We start from the raw sequence: 24,157 nt of genomic DNA, 5'->3' as shown, positions 1-24,157 counted from the left end.
ATAGTTAAGTTTGAAGTGGCCAGTCGCGATAAACAGTTCCAAGCCCTCCCACTTGGCCTCACATCTGCCCCTCGTATTTTTACAAAATGTCTTGCTCAAGAGGCCACATATCTGAGAAGAAATTATCTTCATTTTTTTCCCTACCTTGATGACTGGCTAGTAAAAGCTTCTTCTTATCAAGCAGCTAAAAAGTCAATGTAGCCTTGTCTGTGTCTTTTCAGAAATGTAGGTCTTACTGGCAATAGAGTCAAAACGTCCCTCAACTGGTGCAGGAAGGTAACATTCCTTGTAGCCACGCTGAATACTACAAAAGATAAAGCATATCCAACACTAAAAAGGTGTGCAAATGTAATGGATCTTGTGAACAAATTGGTAAAAAGATAGTTTATGTTCACCTGTCCCCAAATCACTATTAAGGATGACATCCTCATGCATTCTTTTTATCCTTTTTTGCCACCTGTGAATGAGGCATCTGCAAGAAAAGCTTTGGATTCACAACCAGGGTTCCTTTGGCGATATAGTGAGCATCACTCCTAGAATTAAATTGCTTTATCCTGGTGGTCATTGCATATCAGTCCCCTAGACCTGAAAGCTTTGCATCGCCTCCACTGCCTTGACTTGTAATTAACTTTCAGAGCGAGTTTACCCCCGGCGCTGTGCTCTGCCCTCCCCTCCGCTTCCATTTTATTGATGTTGTTGTCCTCGTCAGCCCGCCCCGCCTCCCAGCTGAGACGCCCTCGCCCCTCCCCCTCCTCCATCCATATATGACAGGTGTTTTAGCGTGCAGCGTTCACGCGCAGCGACCGCGCCCAACCCGCGCCGAAGGTGCGCCAAAGGTAAGCCCGTCTACGCCCGTCCACGCCTGGACCGCGCCCAGCGCCAGACCCCCTGCCCTTCGCGCTGCCCAGCCCTCCCGCATTACCTACGATGCCGTCACCCTCCTAGCCCTTAACCCCGGTCGCCCCCCCAACTGCGTCCGAGCCGCTCCTGGACACACCCATGGACCTTTCTCCTGCTACTCCTGCAAATTCAGCGGCACCGACAACATCTCCGCTACGACCACACCACAGATTCCCGACCACTTACAATGCATCCTTCTCAACACCCGATCAGTCCACAGGCACGCCATTGACCTATGGAATCTACTAGACACCATTTCTCCGGACATCGCCTTCCTTACGGAAACATGGATGAACGCTTCCTCCGCACCAGACATCACCATTGCCATCCCTGAAGACTATAAGATCACTCGCAAAGACTGTACCAGCCACACAGGAGGAGGAATCGCTATCGTCCATAAGAAATCTATCCGCATCTCAACCAGCTCTGACGCCAACCTCGCTAACTCCGAACACCTTCACTTCCAGATCCACATCGACCCCAAAACAACACTCAGAGGCACCCTCCTCTACAGACCACCAGGACCCAGCGCAAAATTCAGTGAAGACATCACGGACTTCATCACCCCACACGCGCTCCCCTCCAAAGACTACATCCTTCTGGGAGACCTCAACTTTCACCTTGAAAAGATCAACGACCGCAACACCGCCACCCTCGTGGACAACCTCGCCAACCTCGGACTTAAACAACTAGTCACTTCCCCCACCCACATCGCAGGTCACACACTCGACCCCATCTTCACATCCAGCAATCATGTCTCCTTCAGCCACACTACGGACCTCCTCTGGACTGACCACAGCTGCGTTCACTTCACCTACAACAAGCCGAAACCCATTAACCACCTCCAACCTACCCTGCAAAGAAACTGGAACAAAATCACCACGGACCAAATCTCCGCATCACTCCTTCGAAACACCCCAGCCCTCTCTTCTAACGCTAACAAAGCCGCCGCCAATCTCACCCTATGGTTATCCAACACCGCCGACACCTTAGCACCACTGAAAAAACGTCAAAGCAAACCTGGCAGCAAGAAGGCCTCATGGTTCAACGATGATCTCAAGAAGTCCAAGAAACTCTGCCGCTCCCTTGAAAAGGCCTGGAAAAAAGACCCAACCACTAGCACCAAGGACGCCTTCAAAAACGCCACCCGCACTCACCACCAACTAATCCGAAAAGCCAAGAAAACAGCATTCAAGGATCGACTTGACAACAACGCCCACAACAGCAAGGAACTTTTCAACATCGTCAAGGAATTTTCCAATCCCTCGGCCAACTCCAACGACATCACCCCCTCTCAAACCCTCTGCGACTCCATAGCCTCTTTTTTCCACAACAAGATTGCAGACATCCACAACAGCTTTGACAACCAACCCGGAAACCAACCCACCCTACCATCTGCTGACCATCTTCCCCCTGTGAACACCCTTAACGCCTGGAACCCAATCTCCACTGAGGACACCATCCGCCTGATGAATTCCATCCACTCAGGATCCCCCACAGACCCATGCCCTCACCACATCTTCAACAAAGCAGACTCCGTCATAGCACCGCACCTTCGAGACGTCATCAACTGCTCCTTCAACTCCGCTACCTTCCCAGAAGACTGGAAACACGCTGAACTCACCGCCCTTCTGAAAAAAACAACAGCGGACCCCACCGAACTCAAAAATTACCGCCCCATCTCGCTTCTTCCATTCCCGGCCAAAGTCATCGAGAAAGCCGTCAACAACCAGCTCGCCGCCTTCTTCGAAGCCAACAAATCCCTCGACCCCTCACAATCTGGCTTCCGAGCAAAACACAGCACTGAGACTGCCCTCATCGCAGCAACAGACGACATTCGAACTCTACTGGACAATGGAGACACAGTCGCCCTCATCCTCCCCGACCTCTCTGCAGCATTCGATACAGTCTGCCACAGCACCCTTCTACAACGCCTCAATAACATCGGAATCCAAGGAAAAGCACTTGAATGGATCACCTCGTACCTCACCGGAAGAACCCAGAGAGTCCGCCTTCCTCCATTCAAGTCCGAGGCCTCTGAAGTCATCTGCGGCGTACCTCAAGGATCCTCACTCAGTCCCACCCTCTTCAACGTATACATGAGCCCCCTCGCGGCCATCGCACGCCAACACAACCTCAACATCATCTCTTACGCGGACGACACTCAACTGATCCTTTCTCTCACCAATGACCCCAGCACCGCCAAAACTAACCTACACGACGGAATGAAAGAAGTTGCCGAATGGATGAAACAAAGCCGTCTGAAACTGAACTCAGACAAAACAGAAGTCCTCATCTTAGGTACATCCCCCTCTGCTTGGGACGACTCCTGGTGGCCGGAAGCCCTCGGAAAAGCACCCATCCCGACAGACCAGGCACGGAACCTTGGCGTCATCCTGGATTCTTCACTCTCAATGAACAGACAAGTCAGCGCCGTATCCTCTTCCTGCTTCAACATTCTTCGCATGCTCAGAAAAACGTTTCGCTGGATCCCATCCGAAACAAGGAAAACAGTCACCCACGCTCTGGTCACGAGCCGACTGGACTACGGAAACACCCTCTACGCAGGTACTACCGCAAAACTCCAGAAGAAACTCCAACGAATCCAAAACGCCTCAGCCAGGCTCATATTAGACATCCCACGCAACGAACACATCTCTGGTCACCTTAAAGACCTCCACTGGCTACCCGTCAATAAGAGGATCACTTTCCGACTGCTCACCCACGCACACAAATCACTCTACGACATCGGACCAGATTGCCTCAACTCTCGACTGTCCTTCTACACCCCCTCCCGCCAACTACGTTCTTCCAGCCAAGCCCTCGCCACTGTACCTCGCATCAACAAAACCACCATGGGAGGCAGATCCTTTTCTTACCTGGCTGCCAAAACATGGAACTCACTCCCCGCTTACCTTCGCCTCACCCAGAACCACCTAGCGTTCAGAAAGCAGCTTAAAACGTGGATATTTGACAAATAATCCTCCTCCCCTTCCTAAGCGCCTTGAAACCCTCTGGGTATGTAGTGCGCTATACAAATTTTATGACTTGACTTGACTTGACTTAGGTCTCCATACTTTTTGGCGATGGATCAGGGGCTCTTCGATACTAGTGTGCACAGATAATACAATACAAATGCATTATATCATCATACAAAAAGAAGCATGACATTCCAACTATTGTGTATAGAAGCACAAATAATTTGGAAATGGTCAGGACAGCATCACAACACACTAACAGCAGAGCATGTGCCAGGACACCCTAAGCAGGATGACAAAACTGCCATGACTGAGAGTTAAATTGTCAACTACTATATGACTTCTTCACTCATTGTTGCTGGCCAAAGGTGGATCTAGTCACAACTGCCCAGAACTGGAAATGCCAATTTTAGGCCCGTTGGCACCCTCAACAAGGGTCGTGGGCGAATGTGCTTTCATTAGCATGGTCAGGAATCTTTGTCTATGTGTTTCTCCCAATACCCATGGTTCCAAGGGAACTGAACCAAGATGAAACGGGATGCAGGCAAAATCATACTAATAGCCCCAACACGCCACGGACCACACTGATTGACAGAGCTACCTCTCCCATTTGGACAACCAGAGTTCTTGAACTTGTCGGTTCCTGAACACAATGAATACTCACATCTAGACATACCAGAGTTTTGTAAAAAGAACTTAGCTGGAGGGAGGGCAGAAACAACAAATAGAACTTAGAAATGCACATGAAAACTATTCTGTTTATGGTGTGTTATAGTACCCTTACCAGCTATATCACGTTTTATGAGATCTTCCTATAAGCTATCCCTGTGTTCAGATAGAAGTGTGATGGAATTCTTAAGACAGCTTTTTAGAGCGTGTCCTCCATTGAATCATCCACCGACTCCTTTGTAATTAAATATAGTACTTTCCCAGTTGAAGACTCCTTTTGAACCCATTCATCAAGCCAGATGAACTATCATTCCTGGAAAACAGATTTGCTGTTAGCATTAACATCTGCTAGAAGAGTGAACGAACGACAGGGGAGTGGTGTGGCTCACTGGTTAGAGGCGGCAGACCCGAGAGCAGAGAACAGCCTGGGACCAGGGTTCGATTCCCGAGGCGGCAGGGTCTTGGACCAGGATCAGCGGACTTAATAATTCTCGCCTCGGTGCCTACTCTAATCAGGGATCACACTCGGCAACTCTGGGCATTAAGCTTGCCTCATCTCCACAACGGCCCCTCACAAACGCCGGGGATGCCTGGTTTCACCTTGGAGACTCCCAGGAGGGACTATCTCACAGGGAAAGCCAGGACGGGTTCCCCAGCGGTCTATAGCGCTACGAGGCCTGCGGTGTGGGTAGCACTTTACAAGACACACAATTTATTTATTTACCATTAAGGAACCCTATATGCTGTTAAGGGATGACTTGCTTATATTAGGAACAAATCTTTGATTAATACCAAACATACCATCGGAATTTCACTTAAATTAACCTAGTTTCAAAATTCTAACGATGTAGGGGAAAGAGCGCTTCACATTCTTGACTTAAGAAGGTGTTTGAAATGTTATACAGACCAGCACTAACAAATTTAGAAAGACAGATCAACTATTGGTAGCCTATGTTACCCTTTGTAAAGATGTCTCTCTTATAAAATAAAGCACTGTCCGCAGGATCTCTGTGGCTATTGTGTTTGGTCCTCGCATAGCAGGAAGACCTCTGGAAAGTAAAGTGAAAGCATACTGTATAAGAAGTGTATCCTTTTGTTCTGTTCTATTCACAGGTGGGTCAATGAAAGACCTTTGTAGGGCAGCAACGTGGAAGAATAGACGCACATGAAACTGCACAATAATGATGTATGTATTGTTTAACTGCTTGTGATTCTAATTCAAGCATATGAATCAACGAAAGATCCAATACCGGAGAAGGAAAAACGTTTCTTACCTATAACTGCAGTTCTCCGGTATTGATATCTTTCATAGGTTCATATGCACCTCACCAGCGATCTCTATTGAGGCTCACATATTCAATCAAATTAATTGCTGTTCATACTTGTACTAGAAAATCTGAAGTATGGCAGCCTCTAAGGCATTGGTACTCGCAAACATTTTGCAAGAGACTTTATCATGTATGTACGCTATTGCTGTAAGATATCTTAAAAAAATAAAGGTGTTCAGAATGTTACGCGGTGCAGGATACCCTAGTTACTTTCTTTCCTTACTTCAATTAACGTTTAAATATATACCTGCCTGTTTATTTAACATCTTATTAATGTTAGTGAAGAGTGGAGTAAACAGCAGCCTAGTGCTGCTGTTGATCAGGAGGCTGCATGTAAAAGTCAAGAGGGACGCATGTGGCCCCCGGGCCATACTTTGAGTATTGTTGCTCTGAGGCGGTGCTGCTATCTGACTGGCTTAAGTTTAGTTCTTTTCAGATTACATGAATAGGATAATAAAGTGAATGTTTTCAGTCACTGCAGGCTATGTTTAGCATAGAACTGCTTTCTGAATTTTACTGTGGGGCTCGACAAGGGGGGATGATTCAATGGATGTGAACCTATGAAACATACTGATACTAAAGAACTACAGTTGCTACAGTACAGTACAGTACAGTAACTTTATTTCCATTCAGATAAATAACTTATTTCTTCAAGCTCATAAGTAGATCATAAGCTGTGTTATGGCTTTATATGTAATTAAAAACAGAGCGAGTTGAAATGTTGCACTCATTTTGTGAAATTACAAACCGAGATTAAGTATAAGTGAATAGATGCTAGCCCTGCCCCAAAAGGCACAGATACAGGTGTTACAACACTAGACGCTGAAAGTATTTGAATGATCTGTGAAAGTTAGGGAGAGTGATTGCATTTGGAAACATGGACCAACATGTGCAACAAAGTAAATTTATGTATACCTGCTTGATTTGACTGAATATTCTTTTCAGGTGGAGTACGATCTGAGCAACAGTACCGAGGGTAATCTTCAAATCCTGAGCAGTGACCGCATTGAACAGAGTGCCATCCCCAAATGCCTGGCCTGGTACCCTCCAATTACTAAGGAGACTTTCATTGTAACTTCCAATGACCAGTTCAAAATGAAACTTTACAATGCAACAACCAAAATGTGCAGGTATAGTACCAATGAGAGAGTGCGTGAGTGGAGAAAAAATGTAAAGAGCCCACAAATGACCCCCTGGGTTGTCGGCTCTAAGGCCGTGTGCTCAGTATACTGCCATATAGATTGTATTATCGTTGCGGCCAGCCCTGGGGGTTGTAGGCCCTACATTGTGTATTCCTATTCATGTACAATAAAGGTCTTAAAAAAAAAAAAAAGAGCCCACAAATGCTGTGCAAGCAGTCTCAGGGCAATAATTGGAATATGTAGGCAACATCTAGAAAAGGAATTGGCTTGTTTTCACAGTACTGAATGAACAGTAGCATCACTTACACTACGTACTTCACAGTGGACTGCATATTCCCACTATTTTTAATGATCTTATTTTTAGTAGCTACTGCATTGGCACTTATGGATCTATTTGATGATTTGGTGGCACCCTTTGAATAAATGAACCACAGGTTAGTCGACTACTTGCCCCAACGTTTGGTCCCAATTGTTATCTTAATGTGCTCAACAATAGGTATGACTCTGGATGGGAATAGACTTAGGAGAGAATGGAGGTGTGACTTAAGGAACTTCGGAGTGGGGAGGACTCTTTTATTGAACATCGTGCGGTGGGGCAAGATTAGTACATTTTAAGTAGGTGGCTGTATTCACGTTTTATGTCACAATTGAATATTGTATGCCGCAGGGTTGATTTAAAGCTTACCCCAGTATTGGAACTTTCATAGATTCCCATGCTTTTGTATCATTCCCCGTCGTCGGGATGGGAGTCTCTGTAACAAAAATAACATAGTAGTAGGTACAAAAGAAAAAGAAAAAGGCCTAGGCCTCATTCCCTTTAGTAGCATATCCGCCTCTTTTTGTAAAAGAGACCAAGCATCAGTCAATCAGACGAGCCTCACCCCATAGAACTCTCCTGAAGGAACCTCAGAGCCTTAGATTTTCTACTGCACGTTGTGCTTAGGGAGTCTCCTTTGAGCTCTGCTCATTTTCTACTCTTTTGAGGTTTTTCTTCAGTTTTTTTTTCAGGATTTTTTCTCAGGAGCAAGACCACTGACTCATTGTCAGTGAAATTGCTCTCCCACCCTCGCAGCTCTACCATTAAGTGAGGTGCCCCTGCCCCTGCACTCTTGAGTGTTAGTGATCGAGGCCCTCCTCCACCCGCAGGTTTCCCTGCGCCTCATCCCTGGTGGTCCAGTGGACCTCTGTCTCCTTTCTCTCACTCTGCTCCTTCACTCGTTTTTCTACCCTTTCTATCTTTCACCCTTCTGCACCTTTCTGCATCTCTGCTCTTTTGTGCCTTATTTCTGCCCATTTTCTCTTTCTCTCCCTCTGCTCCTTCACTCATTTTCACTCGTTTCTCTACCCTTTCTATCTTTCACCTTTCTGCACCTCTGCTCTTTTTTGCCTTATTTCTGCCCATTTTCCCTTTCTCTCCCTCTGCTCCTTCACTCGTTTTTACTCGTTTTTCTGCCCTTTCCATCTTTCACCTTTCTGCCCTTTTCTGCATCTGTGCTCTTTTGTGCCTTATTTCTGCTTATTTTCCCTTTTTTCTTTATCCCTTCTTTACTCCCTTTACCTTTCCCCGCCGCCGCTGCCCCCGCGGCCCCTCCCCCCCCCCCCCCCCCCCCCCCCCCAGCGCGACCGGCCCAATCCAGCTCCTCTCCCCGCTCCCGCCTCCCAGCTGTCCAGCCCTCCCCAACCCCTACTTAATGGCGGCCACTGCGGGGACAGGCGAGCAAGACCACTGACTCATTGTCAGTGAAATTGCTCTCCCATCCTCGCAGCTCCCCCATTAAGTGAGGTGCCCCTGCACTCTTGAGTGTTAGTGATCTAGGCCCTCCTCTAACCCAATGAGGTGCAGGTTTCTCTGCGCATCATCCCTAGTGGTCCAGTGGACCTCTGTCTCCTTTCTCTCACTCTGCTCCTTCACTCGTTTTTCTACCTTTTCTATCTTTCACCTTTCTGCATCTCTGCTCTTTTGTGCCTTATTTCTGCCCATTTTCCCTTTCTCTCCCTCTGCTCCTTCACTCGTTTTCACTCGTTTTTCTACCCTTTCTATCTTTCACCTTTCTGCACCTCTGCTCTTTTGTGCCTTATTTCTGCCCATTTTCCCTTTCTCTCCATCTGCTCCTTCACTTGTTTTCACTTGTTTTCACTCGTTTTTCTACCCTTTCCATATTCCACCTTTCTGCCCTTTTCTGCATCTCTGCTCTTTTGTGCCTTATTTCTGCTTATTTTCCCTTTTTTCTTTATCCCTTCTTTCCTCCCTTTACCTTTCCCCGCCGCTGTTGCCCCCGCGGCCCCTCCCCCCCAGCGCGACCGGCCCAATCCGCTGGTGCACCGAAGGCGCGTCAAAGGCAAGCACGTCTGCGCCCGTCCGCGACCCATCCGCGACCAGCACCAGGAACCCTGGACCTCCGCCCCGCCAACGCTACGACCCAGCAGCACTCCACGCACTCAACCCAGGCTGCAACAACAACTGCACGCTAGCATCACCAGCCGACACCCATGGACCCATCAGCTGTCACCGCTGCCGGCACACCTGCAGCACCGCCAAGAACACGGATCCAGCACAACCCGCCCACAAGAACACAACCAAACCGAAGACCCTGCAATGCATCCTCCTCAACGTCCGATCCCTCCACAAACACGCCACAGAAATCTGGGACCTCCTCGACAGCACCACCCCGGACGTAGCATTCTTCACCGAAACCTGGACCAACGCCACCTCAGGACCGGACATCGCCATCGCCATCCCCCAAGGATACAAGATCTACAGGAAGGACCGCCCCACCCACCCAGGAGGAGGAATCGCCATCGTCCACAAATCCAGCCTCCACCTGAGCACACTCCCTGACGAGTCCCCAGAACTGATGGAACACCTTCACTTCAAGATACTGGCCAGCCCCACTGCTGCCCTCCGAGGAACCCTCATCTACCTACCCCCTGGACCCTGCGGACCCTTTGCCAACTCCATCATGGACATTATCTCCCCGCAGGCCATCGCATCCACCAACTACACCCTGCTGGGAGACCTCAACTTCCACCTCGACAATCAACTGGACCCTAACACCACATGCCTCCTGGACAACCTCCACAACATTGGACTCTGCCAGATCGTGACCGAGCCCACGCACTTAGCAGGTTACACCCTCGACCCCCTCTTCACTACAGGAAACTACATCACCTCCAGCCACACCACCGAACTCCCATGGACCGACCATCGTTGCGTCCACTTCACCTTCAGAACACCCACCATCCACAGACACCAGCACCTGCTTCCACAAAGAAACTGGACCAAAATCACCGACGACCAGCTCATCTCCTCACTCAACAACTCCACCCCAACCATCGCGGAAAACGACGACCCCAACACCGCAGCCCGAACCCTGCATTGATGGATCTCGGACAGCACCAACACCATAGCCCCCCTCAAGAAAAACAACAATACCCGTTCCAAGAAAGCCAGATGGTTTACCACCGAACTTCGAGAGGCCAGGCGCACATGCCGCCGCCTCGAAAAGGCCTGGAGAAACACCAAATCCACAGAAGCCCACAACAACTTCAGAGCCGCCACCAACGCTCACCATCAACTCATCAGAGAAACGAGGAAAAAAGCGATTGAAGACAGAATCTCCACCCACGCACACAACAGAAAGGAACTCTTCAGCATCATCAAGGAGTTCGCCCAACCCACCAGCGAGTCTACCGACATCCCTCCCTCACAAGACCTCTGCGACAAACTCAGCACCTTTTTCCACCACAAAATCAAGAGCATCTATGACAACTTCGACGAAGACAACCAACACACTGAACCCTCACCAAACACCCCGACACCCGGAAACCAGCGATTGATGACTGGACAGCCCTCACCACCAAAGACACACTGAAGACAATGAAGTCAATCCACTCAGGAGCCCCCACGGACCCCTGCCCCCACCACATCTTCAACAGAGCCGCTGACACCATCGCACCCATGCTCTGCCACACCATCAACCGCTCCCTGGCGACCGCCTCTTTCCCCGACAACTGGAAACACGCCGAGGTCAACCCGCTCCTGAAGAAACCCCCAGCAGACCCCACCGACCTCAAAAACTACAGACCCATCTCCCTGCTCCCTTTCCCAGCGAAAGTCATCGAGAGAGCCATCAACAGCCAAGTCGCCACATTCATTGAAGAACACAACATCCTCGACTCCTCCCAATCTGGCTTCAGAAAAAAACACAGTACGGAAACCGCCCTCCTCGCCGCAACAGACGACATCCGCACCCTACTGGACAAAGGAGAAACAGTAGCCCTCATCCTCCTCGACCTATCAGCGGCATTCGACACAGTCTCCCACCGCACCCTAATACACAGACTCTACGACGAAGGAATCCAGGACAAGGCCCTCGACTGGATCTGCTCCTTCCTCTCCGGCAGGACGCAATGGGTCAGACTCCCCCCTTTCCTCTCAGAACCCACACCTACCACCTGCAGAGTCCCCCAGGGCTCCTCCCTCAGCCCGACGCTCTTCAACGTCTACATGGCTCCACTTGCCCCCATCGTCAGAACCTACGGAATCAACATCGTGTCATACGCAGACGACAACCAGCTCATCCTCTCCCTATCCAACGAGCCCAACACCGCCAGACGCAACTTTCGAGAAGGCATGGAAGCCGTCGCCAAATGGATGAAAAACAGCTGCCTACAACTAAACACCAACAAAACAGAAGTACTCATCATGGGCCCAAACCCCGACGCCTGGAGCGACACCTGGTGGCCCACCGCCCTCGGAAACCCACCAACCCCCACAGACCACGAACGCAACCTGGGAATCATCCTCGACTCCGAGCTCAAAATGGACCGCCAGATCAACTCTGTCTCATCTTCCTGCTTCCACACCCTCCGCCTCCTTCGTAAGACCTTCAAATGGATCCCCCTCGAACACCGAAAGACAGTCACTCACGCCCTGGTCACCAGCAGACTCGACTACGGCAACGCACTCTACGCCGGAATAAACAAAAACCTCATCCGCAAACTACAGAACATCCAGAACGCCGCCGCAAGACTGGTCCTCAACCTGCCAAAACACTGCCACATCTCCCAGCACCTGCGCACACTCCACTGGCTCCCCGTCGAGGCGGGAATCACCTTTAAGATGCTCACCCACGCACACAAGGCCCTCCACGGCACCGGACCATCATACCTGAACAGCCGGCTCAAATTCCACGCACCCCAAAGGACCCTACGATCAGCCCAACTCTCCTACGCTGAGGTCCCCCGCACCAGGAAGACCAGATCGGGAGGCCGCTCCTTCTCCTTCCTCGCGGCCAAAGCATGGAACACCCTTACACTCCACCTCAGACAGACAACATCGCTCCCCATCTTCGCAAGAAACCTCAAAACCTGGCTCTTCGACAGACCCCTTCCTTGATGGAATGGAACCTGCACCTCCCCCACCCCCACCCCTAGTGCCTTGAGACCCTTATGGGTGAGTAGTTGCGCTTTAACAAACTCCTGATTGATTGATAGAGGATTGTTGGGTATTTCGCTGAAATGTCTGACAAGGAGAAGAAGGCTCTTTTCAAGTCATGTTCCACCTGTGGCAAGAAAAGGCTGTATGTGGAGGACAGGCATAAGGACTGTACATATTGCCTGTGTCCGGATCATAAGGCTGCGGACTGCAAGATCTGCCGCACCTTTTCTACAAAGACTCTACAGGACCGTGAGGGTCGCCTCCTCTCTTGGCTCCAGAAATTAAAGTTCAGGAAAGAGACGACGTCAAGCGACAGTGAGGATTTTTCTTCAGCTACATCATACAGAAGGTCAGTCAAGAGGGGTAGGGTTATCCCCTCACCTTCAGTGGAGCGACCAGCTAAGGCCTCGTGAGTCTGAGTGCCAAAGTCCTGTAAAATCTCCTCACCACGGTGCAAAGGAGAGGGAAGGATCATCTATGCCTTCAGGAGTGTTGAAGGCTGCTACAGCTTTCAAGAAACCATCTTCTCTGCCATCTGAGAAGTCAGAGAAAAGCTCCAAGTCGTCGACGACGCTACAGAAGGCTCCGTCGACGAAGGCGTCAAAATCCAAGGTATCTAAAGGGGTACCGTCGCGGGCTCGTCGATGGTACAGGCGACGTCGACAGGATCGTCAACGATGGTGACAGCGACGTCGACAAGAATGTCGACGGGGATATCGACGACGGCAGCACCCCGAAGACTTTGTCGACGGTGATGACGACGACGGTGTCGTTGACGAGTGCTTCGACGACAACCATGACGACGACAACCATGACGACGAGTGCAGGATCGTCGACGACGTCCATCTCGTCGTCGGCAATCCGTTCGTCGACGGTGACTCTTCCTTTGACGACATCAAAGACTAGCTTACCTGTATCTTCTCCATCGACCATGGTACAGTCGACGATTCAGTCGTCAACGGAGAAAATCACTATTTCCTTGAGAAGGATAACTCCGGACATGACGTCTCCAAGGAGTGTTGCCCACTTGCCTCCCGCTTTATTGCTGGAAGAGGAAGAAGAGGATTCTGATGAAGAGGATCAGGACTCTTTTGGGTATGCGAACAGCCCATCTCAACTGCTAGTAAAATATCGAGAAACAGATTCTGAAGGCGATTTTCTTCATGAATGCTCTTACAAGTACTCTTCCATCCTCTCTCTTGGCGGATCTCCATAGCATGCTGCAGGACCATAAAACCAGGGTCTCTCAGGTGACATCTCAGCCTGCCTCTATCCCAGCAGTTCAAGATTTGCCTGCCCCTACCACTCCAGTGATCGTGTCTCCAGAGTTGCCAACCCAGGTGTTCTCTCAGCCTCAAACACCTGCTCCGAATATGCCTTTACCACAACCGGATGTACAGGATGATTCCTCGGATGAGGATCATGATATTGATGGCAGACCTAACCAGGGTTTAGAATGGGATGAGTATGTAATCCCGGACCCAGCGTCACCTTGCCCAGACCCAGGGGATTCTCCCCCAGCGGATGTCGGGGGGGGGGGGGTTCCATAAGTTAATGGAGAGAGCATCTAGCAGATTCCAGGTGCGTATGCCTTCCGTTCAGAAGGAGTGTTTTCACTATGACTTTAAAGAGCCATATAAGAAGGTAAACCGTTCTATACCCATCGTGGAGCATGTGTGGAGTGAGGGTCTCAAGGCTATGAAGAACCCAGCAACTGTTGTTCCGGTCTTGCCGCATCTGGAAAAGAAGTATAAGGCACCTGAGAATGGTCTGGCGTCCTTGACTGGACACCCAAAACTGGACTCTGTGATATCGCAGGCGGCACAGAGGAAGTCCCGCAACCCTTCGGCACCCCTTACTACTCCTCCTGATAAGGAGGGCAGACGACTCCATAACGCTGGAAAAAGATTCTCTTCAATGGCTACTCTCCTGGTCCGGGCGGCATATGCTTTGGCGATACTGGGCAGATATGATCGCCAGTTATGATGTGACCTTTCACATTACTTGGATCAGCTTCCCCAGGAGGCAAAGGGTGAAGCCTAGAAAATACTGCTAGAAGGTGAAGCAACATCGGCTGAAGTGAAAGATTGTGCCATGGAAATTGCCACTACAGCTTTTCGTTCACTAGCAGGTGCAGCAGTTCTTCGCAGCCAAGGAGGGCTCAGAGCAACGTGGTTCAGGCCGGAGGTCCAGAATAAGATCTTGGACCTCCCTTTCGATGGAGAGGCATTGTTCGTTAAACACATAGATGATACTCTCCAAGAAATAAAGAAGGATACAGAGACGGCTAGGTCTCTTGGTATGCTTCAATACCGAAAAGCTCCTTTCAGAGGTGCCAGAGGGAGAAGTAGCAACACATATAGAGGCTCATACCAACAGCAAATGTACCCTTCATATGGATCGACATCGCAATCATACCGTCAGCCCTATCACCAAAAACAAGGCCAAGCCTCGTCTTTCTCTAGATCGAATGCAAGAGGAAAGCAGAACCGCCAAGGACGTTATGCGTTCAAGAGGCAATAGCGGCGTTCTGGCTCTGCCTACTGTATCCACCTCCACAACAACATCTGTAGGAGGCAGAGTATCTCAATACCTCCACAAATGGTCGCAGATAACATCGGACAGTTGGGTGCTCAACATCATTCGAAAGGGCCATACATTGATGGTCACACAAATCCCACCATCCAAGCCCCCTGCTGCCATTCCATCAAAACATCTGCATCTCTTGCAGCTCGAAGTTCATCAGATGCTCTTAAAGGGAGCTGTGGAGCTGGTCCCCTTCTCTCAAAGAGGGGAAGGATTCTATTCCAGGTTATTTCTGGTAAAGAAGACGCTAGAGAAATTACACCCTATTTTAGACCTCAAGGAGCTCAACAACTATCTCATTTCCCAATCCTTTCGAATGGTCTTGCTTCAGGACATATTGTTTCTCATCAATCCAGGGGATTTCATGGTCACGCTCGATCTCGAAGATGCGTATTTTCACATATCCATTCACCCTGCTCACAGGAGGTTTCTATGGTTTACAGTAGCCAAGAGCCACTTTCAATTCAGAGTTCTGCCCTTCGGACTTCGCTCTGCCCCAAAGGACTTTACCAAGGTGCTGGTTCCGGTGGCCGCTTTCTTACGGAGAAATCATTTTCAAGTCTTCCCATACCTGGACGACTGGTTGCTGAGGGCCCGGTCCAGGGAAATTGCGATGGAAGCTGTCAACGCTTGTACAAACCTATTTCAGAATTTGAGTCTTACTCTCAACAGGGAGAAATCATCTCTGATTCCGTCCAGGACATCGCAATTACTCTGAGCCATCTTGGACACAGATCTCAAAAAGCTTTTCCATCCCTAGAAAGACAAGCAAAACTACAATCCATGCCGCTGCAATTAAGGAAAAGAAAGTGTCTTTCAGTTCGCCGTCACAAATCCCTTCTGGGGGTGACCTCCTCATGCATCCTCCTCATACCTCACTGCAGATTGCGGATGCGGACTCTCCAGGAACAGCTAGACAGACAATGGAAGCAAGTTCACGGCTCATTCGACGAGAAGGTGATGATTACTGTTGCAATGAAAAGAGCAGCCTTGCCCAGTGTTCAAACAGTGAACATATGTACAAACATATAGGAAGAGACTGTTCTAAAACCCAAGGTTGATGACTGAATTTAAACAAATGTATGTGTGTTTTCAAGAATCAAATCATGAAATAACCAATTGATGGGTTATCTGCGTTTTGATCTGGAGAAAGTTGTCCGGTCTCATCAGGACCTCGGTCATCTGAATAAAGCACCACACTGTGCGTGAGTAAAGGGGACCCACAATAGTCACCTCCAGAATATTTCAGTTTAAAGAGAATAGGTACTAAGCATGTTCCTAGAAGACCGCTAGCGTGAGTTCACCCATTTCATTTTCAAACACAAGACTCTATCATTCTGCCAAGTAAACACCAACTTCTGCTCTGTCCACAATGTCGGCCATCACCAAATGAGAAGAAAAGGAAATGTTAGGTAATATGTTTGCTTCTAAGTATAGTTAACTTGAATAGCATTTATATAAAACATAGGCCTATGTCTTCCTATTTATGAACAGGCTGTTTTGAAAATACAATATCTGGTATTTTTGAAACAGTGAAAGCTTTATGTTCCCTAGGAGGCTTTGCTTTGGGTGTTTTACCACATTCCATGTAAATTAAATGGTTTTTCAGGGTCATAAACTTGATGTTCAGTAAGCTGATCCTGCTGACATGGTCACACAATATTGGGCTACAGTGGCGGAGGGGAGCATATTTCCAGTGTGCATTATTCCGCCCAAGGCATTATGATAAATGTAGTCCTCAATGGTGTTAATGCTCACTGTCACTCAAGTGCTTGCCACCCAGTGTTGGCACAATCAGTGGTGCTGTATATCCTTGCATGTTTCATGCTTAATTGGCACTCATCAGTGAGAAGCAATACAGATTGGGTGCACTTGCCAATTTGCTTTTAATATTTCAGGTTCTGTGCCACTCTAAGCACATAGACAAATCCCCATGGAGATGCACCTCTTAAGACTGCATCAACCAGAGTGCACTGGGAGAACAAGAACAGCCAGCCCAAGCAAGAGAACTAAATTTCCCAACACCCATTTGCACAAGAAGTGATATCACTGGATTGTCATCAATCCATCTGCACTGGATTTTCCATCGGCCCATGGTATTATGCGTCATGCTTCCTCCCTCCTCCCAGCCCAACCTCTGCACTTGACATTGCTACAGCCATACCCACGGCTTTAAGATCATCAGACAAGAACATTGGCACAAGCCTGGAGATGGAATCCACATTATATTCAATTATGGCATCAGCTGCACAATTTACACAGACACCCCCACCAGCTACAGGGAACACCTCTTGTTCAAGATACGCATGACAGCAAACTTCTCCCTAGGCAGAACCCTTGTATACAGACCACCAGGACCCCTCACCAATTTCACCAGAGTCATCATGAACGTCATTGCACTCCTCATCATCAACACTAGCAGCTTCATCCTCCTCGACCTTAACTTTCACCTAGAAGACCGCACTGACCCAAACTCTATGGCCCGTCTAGAAACTCTTAGAAACCTTTTGCTCATCCAGCAAGTTACTGAACCCACCCACACAGCCTGACACCTATTGTACCCAATTGTCTCCTCATTCAGCAACATCACAATCAACAAGCCAACAACTATGACTTGTACAGACCATGCCTGTGTCAGTTTCAGTATACCAATCCCCACTGCCACTGACATACCACCACTGGACCAGCCCCGCTTCAGCTGGAAAAGCATCACAGAAGAGTGGGCTTCTGCCCTTTCCGAGCACCTGTCTGAGAACATCAACAACTTGCCGAAGGCCATCAAAAACCTCAACAGCTGGATCACCATGCACCAACCTCCTGGCTCCCTCAAGCGCACATACCTCTGCAGCCAGACCCATTCCCAACCTCCCACACTGAACTCACATCACACCACACCTCAAGGAGCGCCACTGGCTCCCGATACACAAACTTCTCAAACACAAACAATTGAGGCAATACACAATTCAGACCCCACCAACCTAATCTCCTTCCACCTAGACACCTAGGCTAAAAAGGACTCTTACTCCCACACATTCCACGCTTACACAGAACCAGATCAGGAGGGCAGGCGCTCTCTTACCTCGCTCCTAAAGCATTCAACGGCCTCCCACTAGACATCAGAGCCTCCTCCTCTCTTCATGAAATCTGCAAGAAGCTGTAGACATTATCAATTAACCAACCTACCTTGTACAGGGCAAGGTGCACAGGATACCCTTGAAGGTGATACTGTGCTTTACAAATACACATAACCCCAGGCACACAGTGTTTTCGTCCCCTGCTGTTTCACTTTTCCTAAAGGATGCTGGATTGATGAACCCTGGGAATGCACCTGTGTGCTTAGAGTGGTATCGAACATGATATACTACAATTAGCTTGCCAGGTACCCCCAAACCAGTGGATTGCTCCTTATTGATGACTGCCAGTTAGGAAGAAAGACATGTCCAAGGATATCCAGCACTTGCTATGCCAACACTGGATGGCAAACACTTGATTGGGGGTATGTACATTACTGAGGACTACATCTACCAGAATAGTTTGTCCTAAATTATAAAACGTATCAGTTGCCCATCAGATTATCAAGTAAAAATATCACGGAGAACCCTCAGAAAACCCACTAAAGTCAACACTAGTTATGAAGTTTGAGTTCTGCATCTTTGATGGATTGCTGATTAAAGCAAGTTACTCCAGAATTGGAACTTTCATAGATTCACATGCTTGAATCATTCCCTGTTGTCGAGATTGGAGTCCCTGGTACATCTAAATAGCAATTCAAAGCTGAAACTAGGCCTAGGCCCATTTCGGTTTTGTAACTTATCTCTATTGTTTGTAAAAGAGACCAAAAGTCAATTCTGAACCAATCAGGACCTTTCACCCTTGAGAACACTCCTAAGAGAACCTTGGACCCTCAGATTTTCCACGGCACGTAGCACTAAGGAATCTCCCCTGAGCTCTGCTCAGCTTCCTCTACTATTTCAGTGGTTTTTGACAGATTTCTGCACTTCAGTCAACATCTTTTACTGCAGTACCCTTTTCCTAAGTAATGATTTACCTTTTTCTGGAATAGCCATGTCAGATAAGGAGAAAGAGTCCTTTTCGAACCAGTGCCACCTGCTCTAAGAAAAGACTTCATACTGATGACCCTCACAGTATCTGTATTTAATGAAGTGATTTATTGTGAGGACAGTGATGAGGCATCCTCTTCATCATCTAGGAGGTCACATAAGATGGGGAGATCACCACACACTTATTCTTCTAATGAGCTTCCCAAAAAGGCACGCAAAAAGAACTCTCATGGACGTGGCCCCTCAAACTCTCCTCACAAATCTGAAAAGGAGCGAAAGGGACATTCTTCAGGGGACAGTAAATCAAAAACTGCTAGCTCTCAGCCTTCTTTTACACCCCCTCAGGACAGATACTCTTTCAAGAAACCTTCCTCAGTACCTCCTGAAGAAAAACCATCAACAAAAAGCTCATCATAGGCTAGACCGTCGATGAAGAAGCCCTCACTGTCATCGATAAGTATGGAGGCCCTCCATTCTTTGAATTCTAAGCAGAAGGCAAGTGCGGCACCGCGGTCGACACCAGTGCCAGCGAATCATTCATCAGTGAAACCTTCACGTTCTTCTCCGTCAGTTGGGCTGTCAACGAAACCAGTGGTAATGACAAAGACTACATCGACGACACTGGCAGCGACAATGAAAACGGCGGAGGCACCGATGACGGCGACTCAGACGACGGTAACAACGACATCTACGACAACGATGCAGACAACTGTGGTTTCTGAATCCCCACCGATATGCACTGCAAATTTAGGAAACTACTAAAAGCCTACTTATTTTGAATCCATATGGCACGCACCTCCCGTTAGGATCTGAAACAGCGTGAGATGCTCCTGAGTTGAGTGCTATAGCAAATGATGTTAACATAACAACACATAACTTCACTAACGGTGGTGTCATCAGCGGTTCTGTTGACAAGATCGTCGACTACGGAAAAAACACTGGAAAAAAGAGAGAAACTGAGAGCTAGACAGATTACACCAGAAGTTACCTCACCTAGCAAGGTTAAACTTTTGTTGCCTTCCCATCTGTTGAAAGAGCAAGATTCTGAGGAGGATGACGATCCTTTTGGTTACGTGAATAGCCCATTGCAATTGCACATCAAGTGCCAGGAAGATGATTTTGATGAAGTGTTTGGAGAGCATCAGTATTATATTGCTCAACTGAAATACCACATTGTCTGTAAGGAGGAGGTAGTCTGCATGCCATCATCGCTACTTCAAGACCTGCAATTCATGTTGGCAGACTACAGGAAAAGGTTTCCACCTGCATCTGCTCCTCCCGTATAGTCTACATTGGCCCCTTGGCTACAATCTATCCCATCTACTTCATAGCGGGTTCAAAATTTACAGCCTGAGTTTACTCAGAAATCACCACCATCAGTTCCTCAACAAGATCCAGGATCTACAGATGATGACCAGGTAGAGTGGGAACTCAGAGATCCACACCAAGAGTGGGACGACTACCTCATTCCCACACCATCTACTCCCTCTCCTGTACCCACTGACTCACCACCAGTGGACATTGGTGGTTTTCACAACTTACTTGAAAGAGCAGCCAAGAGGTTTGATCTACCAATGCCAGCATCTCAAAGTGACTGTCTTTTTTATGATTTTAAAGACCCTTTAGAAAATCTATGAGAGCTATCCCTATTGTAAGTCACATACGGGAGAAATGTCATGAGAACCCCAGCCACGGTGACGCCAGTGTTATCCAGATTGGAGAAAAAATACAAGGCTCCAGAAGATGCTCCTACCTGCCTTGTGGGTCATCAAAAACAGACTGTCATTTCTCAGGCAGCGCAGAGATAGTCCAAGAACCCTTCTGTGCCCATCACCACATCTCCAGATGAAGAAGACAGGTGCCTTGATAATGCTGGTAAGCATTTTTCTTCAATGTCAGCTCCTGTAGCCGTCAATGCTCTTTCCATTCTAGGTCAATATGGTTGACAAATGTGCTGCGATCTAGCCCTCTATGTGGATCAGCTTCCTGAGGGCAGTAAATCGGAGACAAGGAAGATTGTCCAGGAAGGAGAGAGAGCATCTGCGGAGGTGATAGATTGTGCGTTGGATATCGCCACTACATCATTCAGATCGCCGGGAGGTTCAGCAGTGTTGCGCCATCAAGGATGGCTCAGGGCCACCTCGTTTAAGCCAGAAGTACAGAACAAGATTCTGAACCTCCCATTCAATGGAGAAGCGGTGTTAGGAAAGCACAACGTCGATGTGCTCCAGGATATAAAGAAAGACATCGACACTGCGAAGTCGTTGGGGATGCTTCGTACCGGACGGTACCCTTTAGGGGAGAGAGAGGAAGGGGCCTTCCTTCCTACAGAGGTGGATACTCGCAGTATTGGTATCCCTCCAACTCCACCTCTTCCCAGCCATATAGACCGTAGTATGCCCAGCGGCAACCATAATCAGGGACATATTTAGGATCTACTACCAGAGGGAGAGCAGGGCGTCAAGAAAAAGATTCCTCACGTCACCAATGACGAGTTCCAGGCTCTAGCTATATCTTTCCTGACTCATCCACAGATTTCCTTGGGAGGGCAAATTTCTTTACATGTTCATCAATGGCAAAAATATAACAACGGACCAGTGGGTCCTCACCTGATACAATTCGCCCATATCCTAGAGTTCCTTCATATTCCACCTTGTACTCCACCAGGTCAGCAAAAAGTAAAACATCTACATCTCCTGCATTTGGAAATTCATGCAGTGCTCCGAAAAAGAGCAATAGAACCGGTTCCAAAGTCCCAAAGAAGGAAAGGGTTCTTTTCCCGTTTCTTTTTAGCCTAGAGAAATTTCAGACAATGGCGTCTGATCCTGGATTTAGGGACACTCAACACAAACCTCAAAAACCAGTCTTTTTGCATGGTCCAGCTACAGGACATTTAGTTACTCCTAAACCCATGACCACCTTAGAATTACAAGTTGCATATTTTCACATCCCCATCCATCCCTCCCACAGGCAGTACCTTTGATTTGCCATAGCCGGGAGCCATTATCAATTCAGGGTGGTGCTATTTGCCCTGAAATCGGCTCCAAAAATATTCACCAAATGCCTGGCTACAGTGGCAGCCCTCCTAAGGAAACAACGGCATCAGGTGTTTCCTTATCTTGACGACTGGCTAATCAAAGTACCATCGAAGTCAGCAGCTCAGTCCACAGAGGCATTGACAATACTGTTCGCTGAGCTAGGCCTTACCCTAAACGAAGAGAAAACAGCCATTGGCCCTTCACAAGCATCACCTTCTTAGGAGCAATATTGGACAACACAACAAACAAAGCATCTCTCTCTCTCTCTCTCTCTCTCTCTCGCTCTCTCTCTCTCTCTCGTGAGAGAGAGAGAGAGATAGAGAGAGAGAGATAGAGAGAGAGAGAGAGAGAGAGAGAGCGAGAGAGAGAGAGCGAGAGAGCGAGAGAGAGAGAGAGAGAGAGAGAGAAAGAGAGAGAGAGAGAGAGAGAGAGAGAGATATGAAAATAATATTGTTGACCCGTCACTCACAAGACGAAAGTCACTTTCAGTTTGCCATTACAAGTCTCCCCTGGGGATAATGTAGATTGTATCCCTTTTATTCCTTTCTGCTGATTGTGAATGTGTCCATTGCAGGAAGAGTTGGATTTGCAGTGGAGACAATTAAAGATACCTGAGAAGGGTAGGGGCTGTGGATCTGAAGCGGCAGTCCGGTGGAGAGAGTTGGGATCCACTGAAGAGAGGTGCGGGACGTGAGAGGAGGAGGGCTATTAAGAGGTTCAATCAATGATAACATGATTGCCTCTCCAGAGTCAGACGAATAATTATGTGAACATTTTGTGCCCTCTCTGATTTGTAATTAGACCGTCCGAGCTGTTTGGGAGCTGCAAGTACTCCCCCCTTCCCCGCCACTGATGGCGTTTATTTCAAGTTAATATATTTGAAGAGCTGCATTGTAAATGCACTGAGGCGCTAGAGGTGCGTGCAGGTGAGGGAGGAGAGTAGGTTCTTTCGAGGACGTCATTACAGTCACACCAGGTATAGTCATAATCACCACTGATGTCTTCCTGAAGGGATGGGGAGCGTTCCTGCAAGACCTCTTGGTCAGTGCCCATTGGCAGCAGCAACACCAGCACCTTCACATCAATTTGCTGAAGCTCAGGGCAGTGCAATTGGCATTGCAGGCATTCCCACCGAAAATAAGGAACAATGCGGTGTTGGTCAGAACGGGCAGCACAACTGCAATGCATTATCTCAACAAGCAAGGAGGCACCAGATTTCCCCTCCTCTATCAGGAGGCTCAGTATATCTGGAAGTGGGTGATCCAGAACAGAATCTCTGTGAAGGGGGAACATCTTCCGAGCATTCAAAACACAATAGCAGACACACTAAGCAGGCTCAAATAGTCTTGTCACAAGTGGAAACTCCATCAAGAGATACTCAACAGCATTTTTCTGAAATGGGGTAGGTCACCAGTGGATCTCTTTGTGACGTGGCAGAACAAGAAATGCCAGTACTTCGCAAGTTGGCATCATGATCCGGGATCCTGGGAATGCACTTTTGATGGCAAGGTCCGGCATTTTAGCCTATGCTTTTCCACCGATTCCCCTCCTGCCACGACTACTCATGAAGATCAAGGCAAAACCCTGCAGGATGGTCCTAAAAGCCCCATCAACATTGGTTCACAGATCTTCTCCTTCTTTTGAAGAGACTACCTATTCTCCTGCTTCCCATTCCATCTCTTTTGACGATGTCCCGGGGACAAGTGATACATCCAGATCCCAAATCTCTTCGATTAGCGGCATGGCTCCTGAACACCATGAATGTGACCATCTAGATATCCCATCTGATTGGGAAAAGATATTCTTTCAAATGCCTGGGCACAAAGCACTAATAGAACCTACAGAGTGAAGTTGAAGAGATTCTGTGCGTGGTGTCAGGAATCAAGGGTCCATCCTCTGCTGCCCTCACCCCATGAGATCCTTCCGTACATCCTGCTGTTAGCAAAATCTGGATTAGCACACATCTCATTTAAAATCCGTCTAGCTGCTATATCCCGATTTAGGAGGACATCTTC

At 48.3% G+C, this 24,157-nt stretch overlaps 1 protein-coding gene across 1 annotated transcript in view; it reads left to right on the top strand.

The window, feature by feature from the left end:
* Window positions 1-24,157, top strand: part of CFAP251 (cilia and flagella associated protein 251) — a 663,510-nt gene that overhangs the window by 416,622 nt on the left and 222,731 nt on the right. The window contains exon 15 of the mRNA XM_086942981.1: window positions 6,821-7,005. Coding sequence (XP_086799107.1) covers window positions 6,821-7,005 — 185 coding nt within the window. The remainder of the gene's footprint in view (window positions 1-6,820; window positions 7,006-24,157) is intronic.

Source organism: Lissotriton vulgaris, chromosome 11, assembly GCF_964263255.1.
Source record: "Lissotriton vulgaris chromosome 11, aLisVul1.2, whole genome shotgun sequence".
Taxonomy (NCBI): Eukaryota; Metazoa; Chordata; class Amphibia; order Caudata; family Salamandridae; genus Lissotriton; species Lissotriton vulgaris.
Note: the sequence above shows the minus strand (reverse complement) of the source record. Positions and strands in the feature narration are given on the sequence as shown.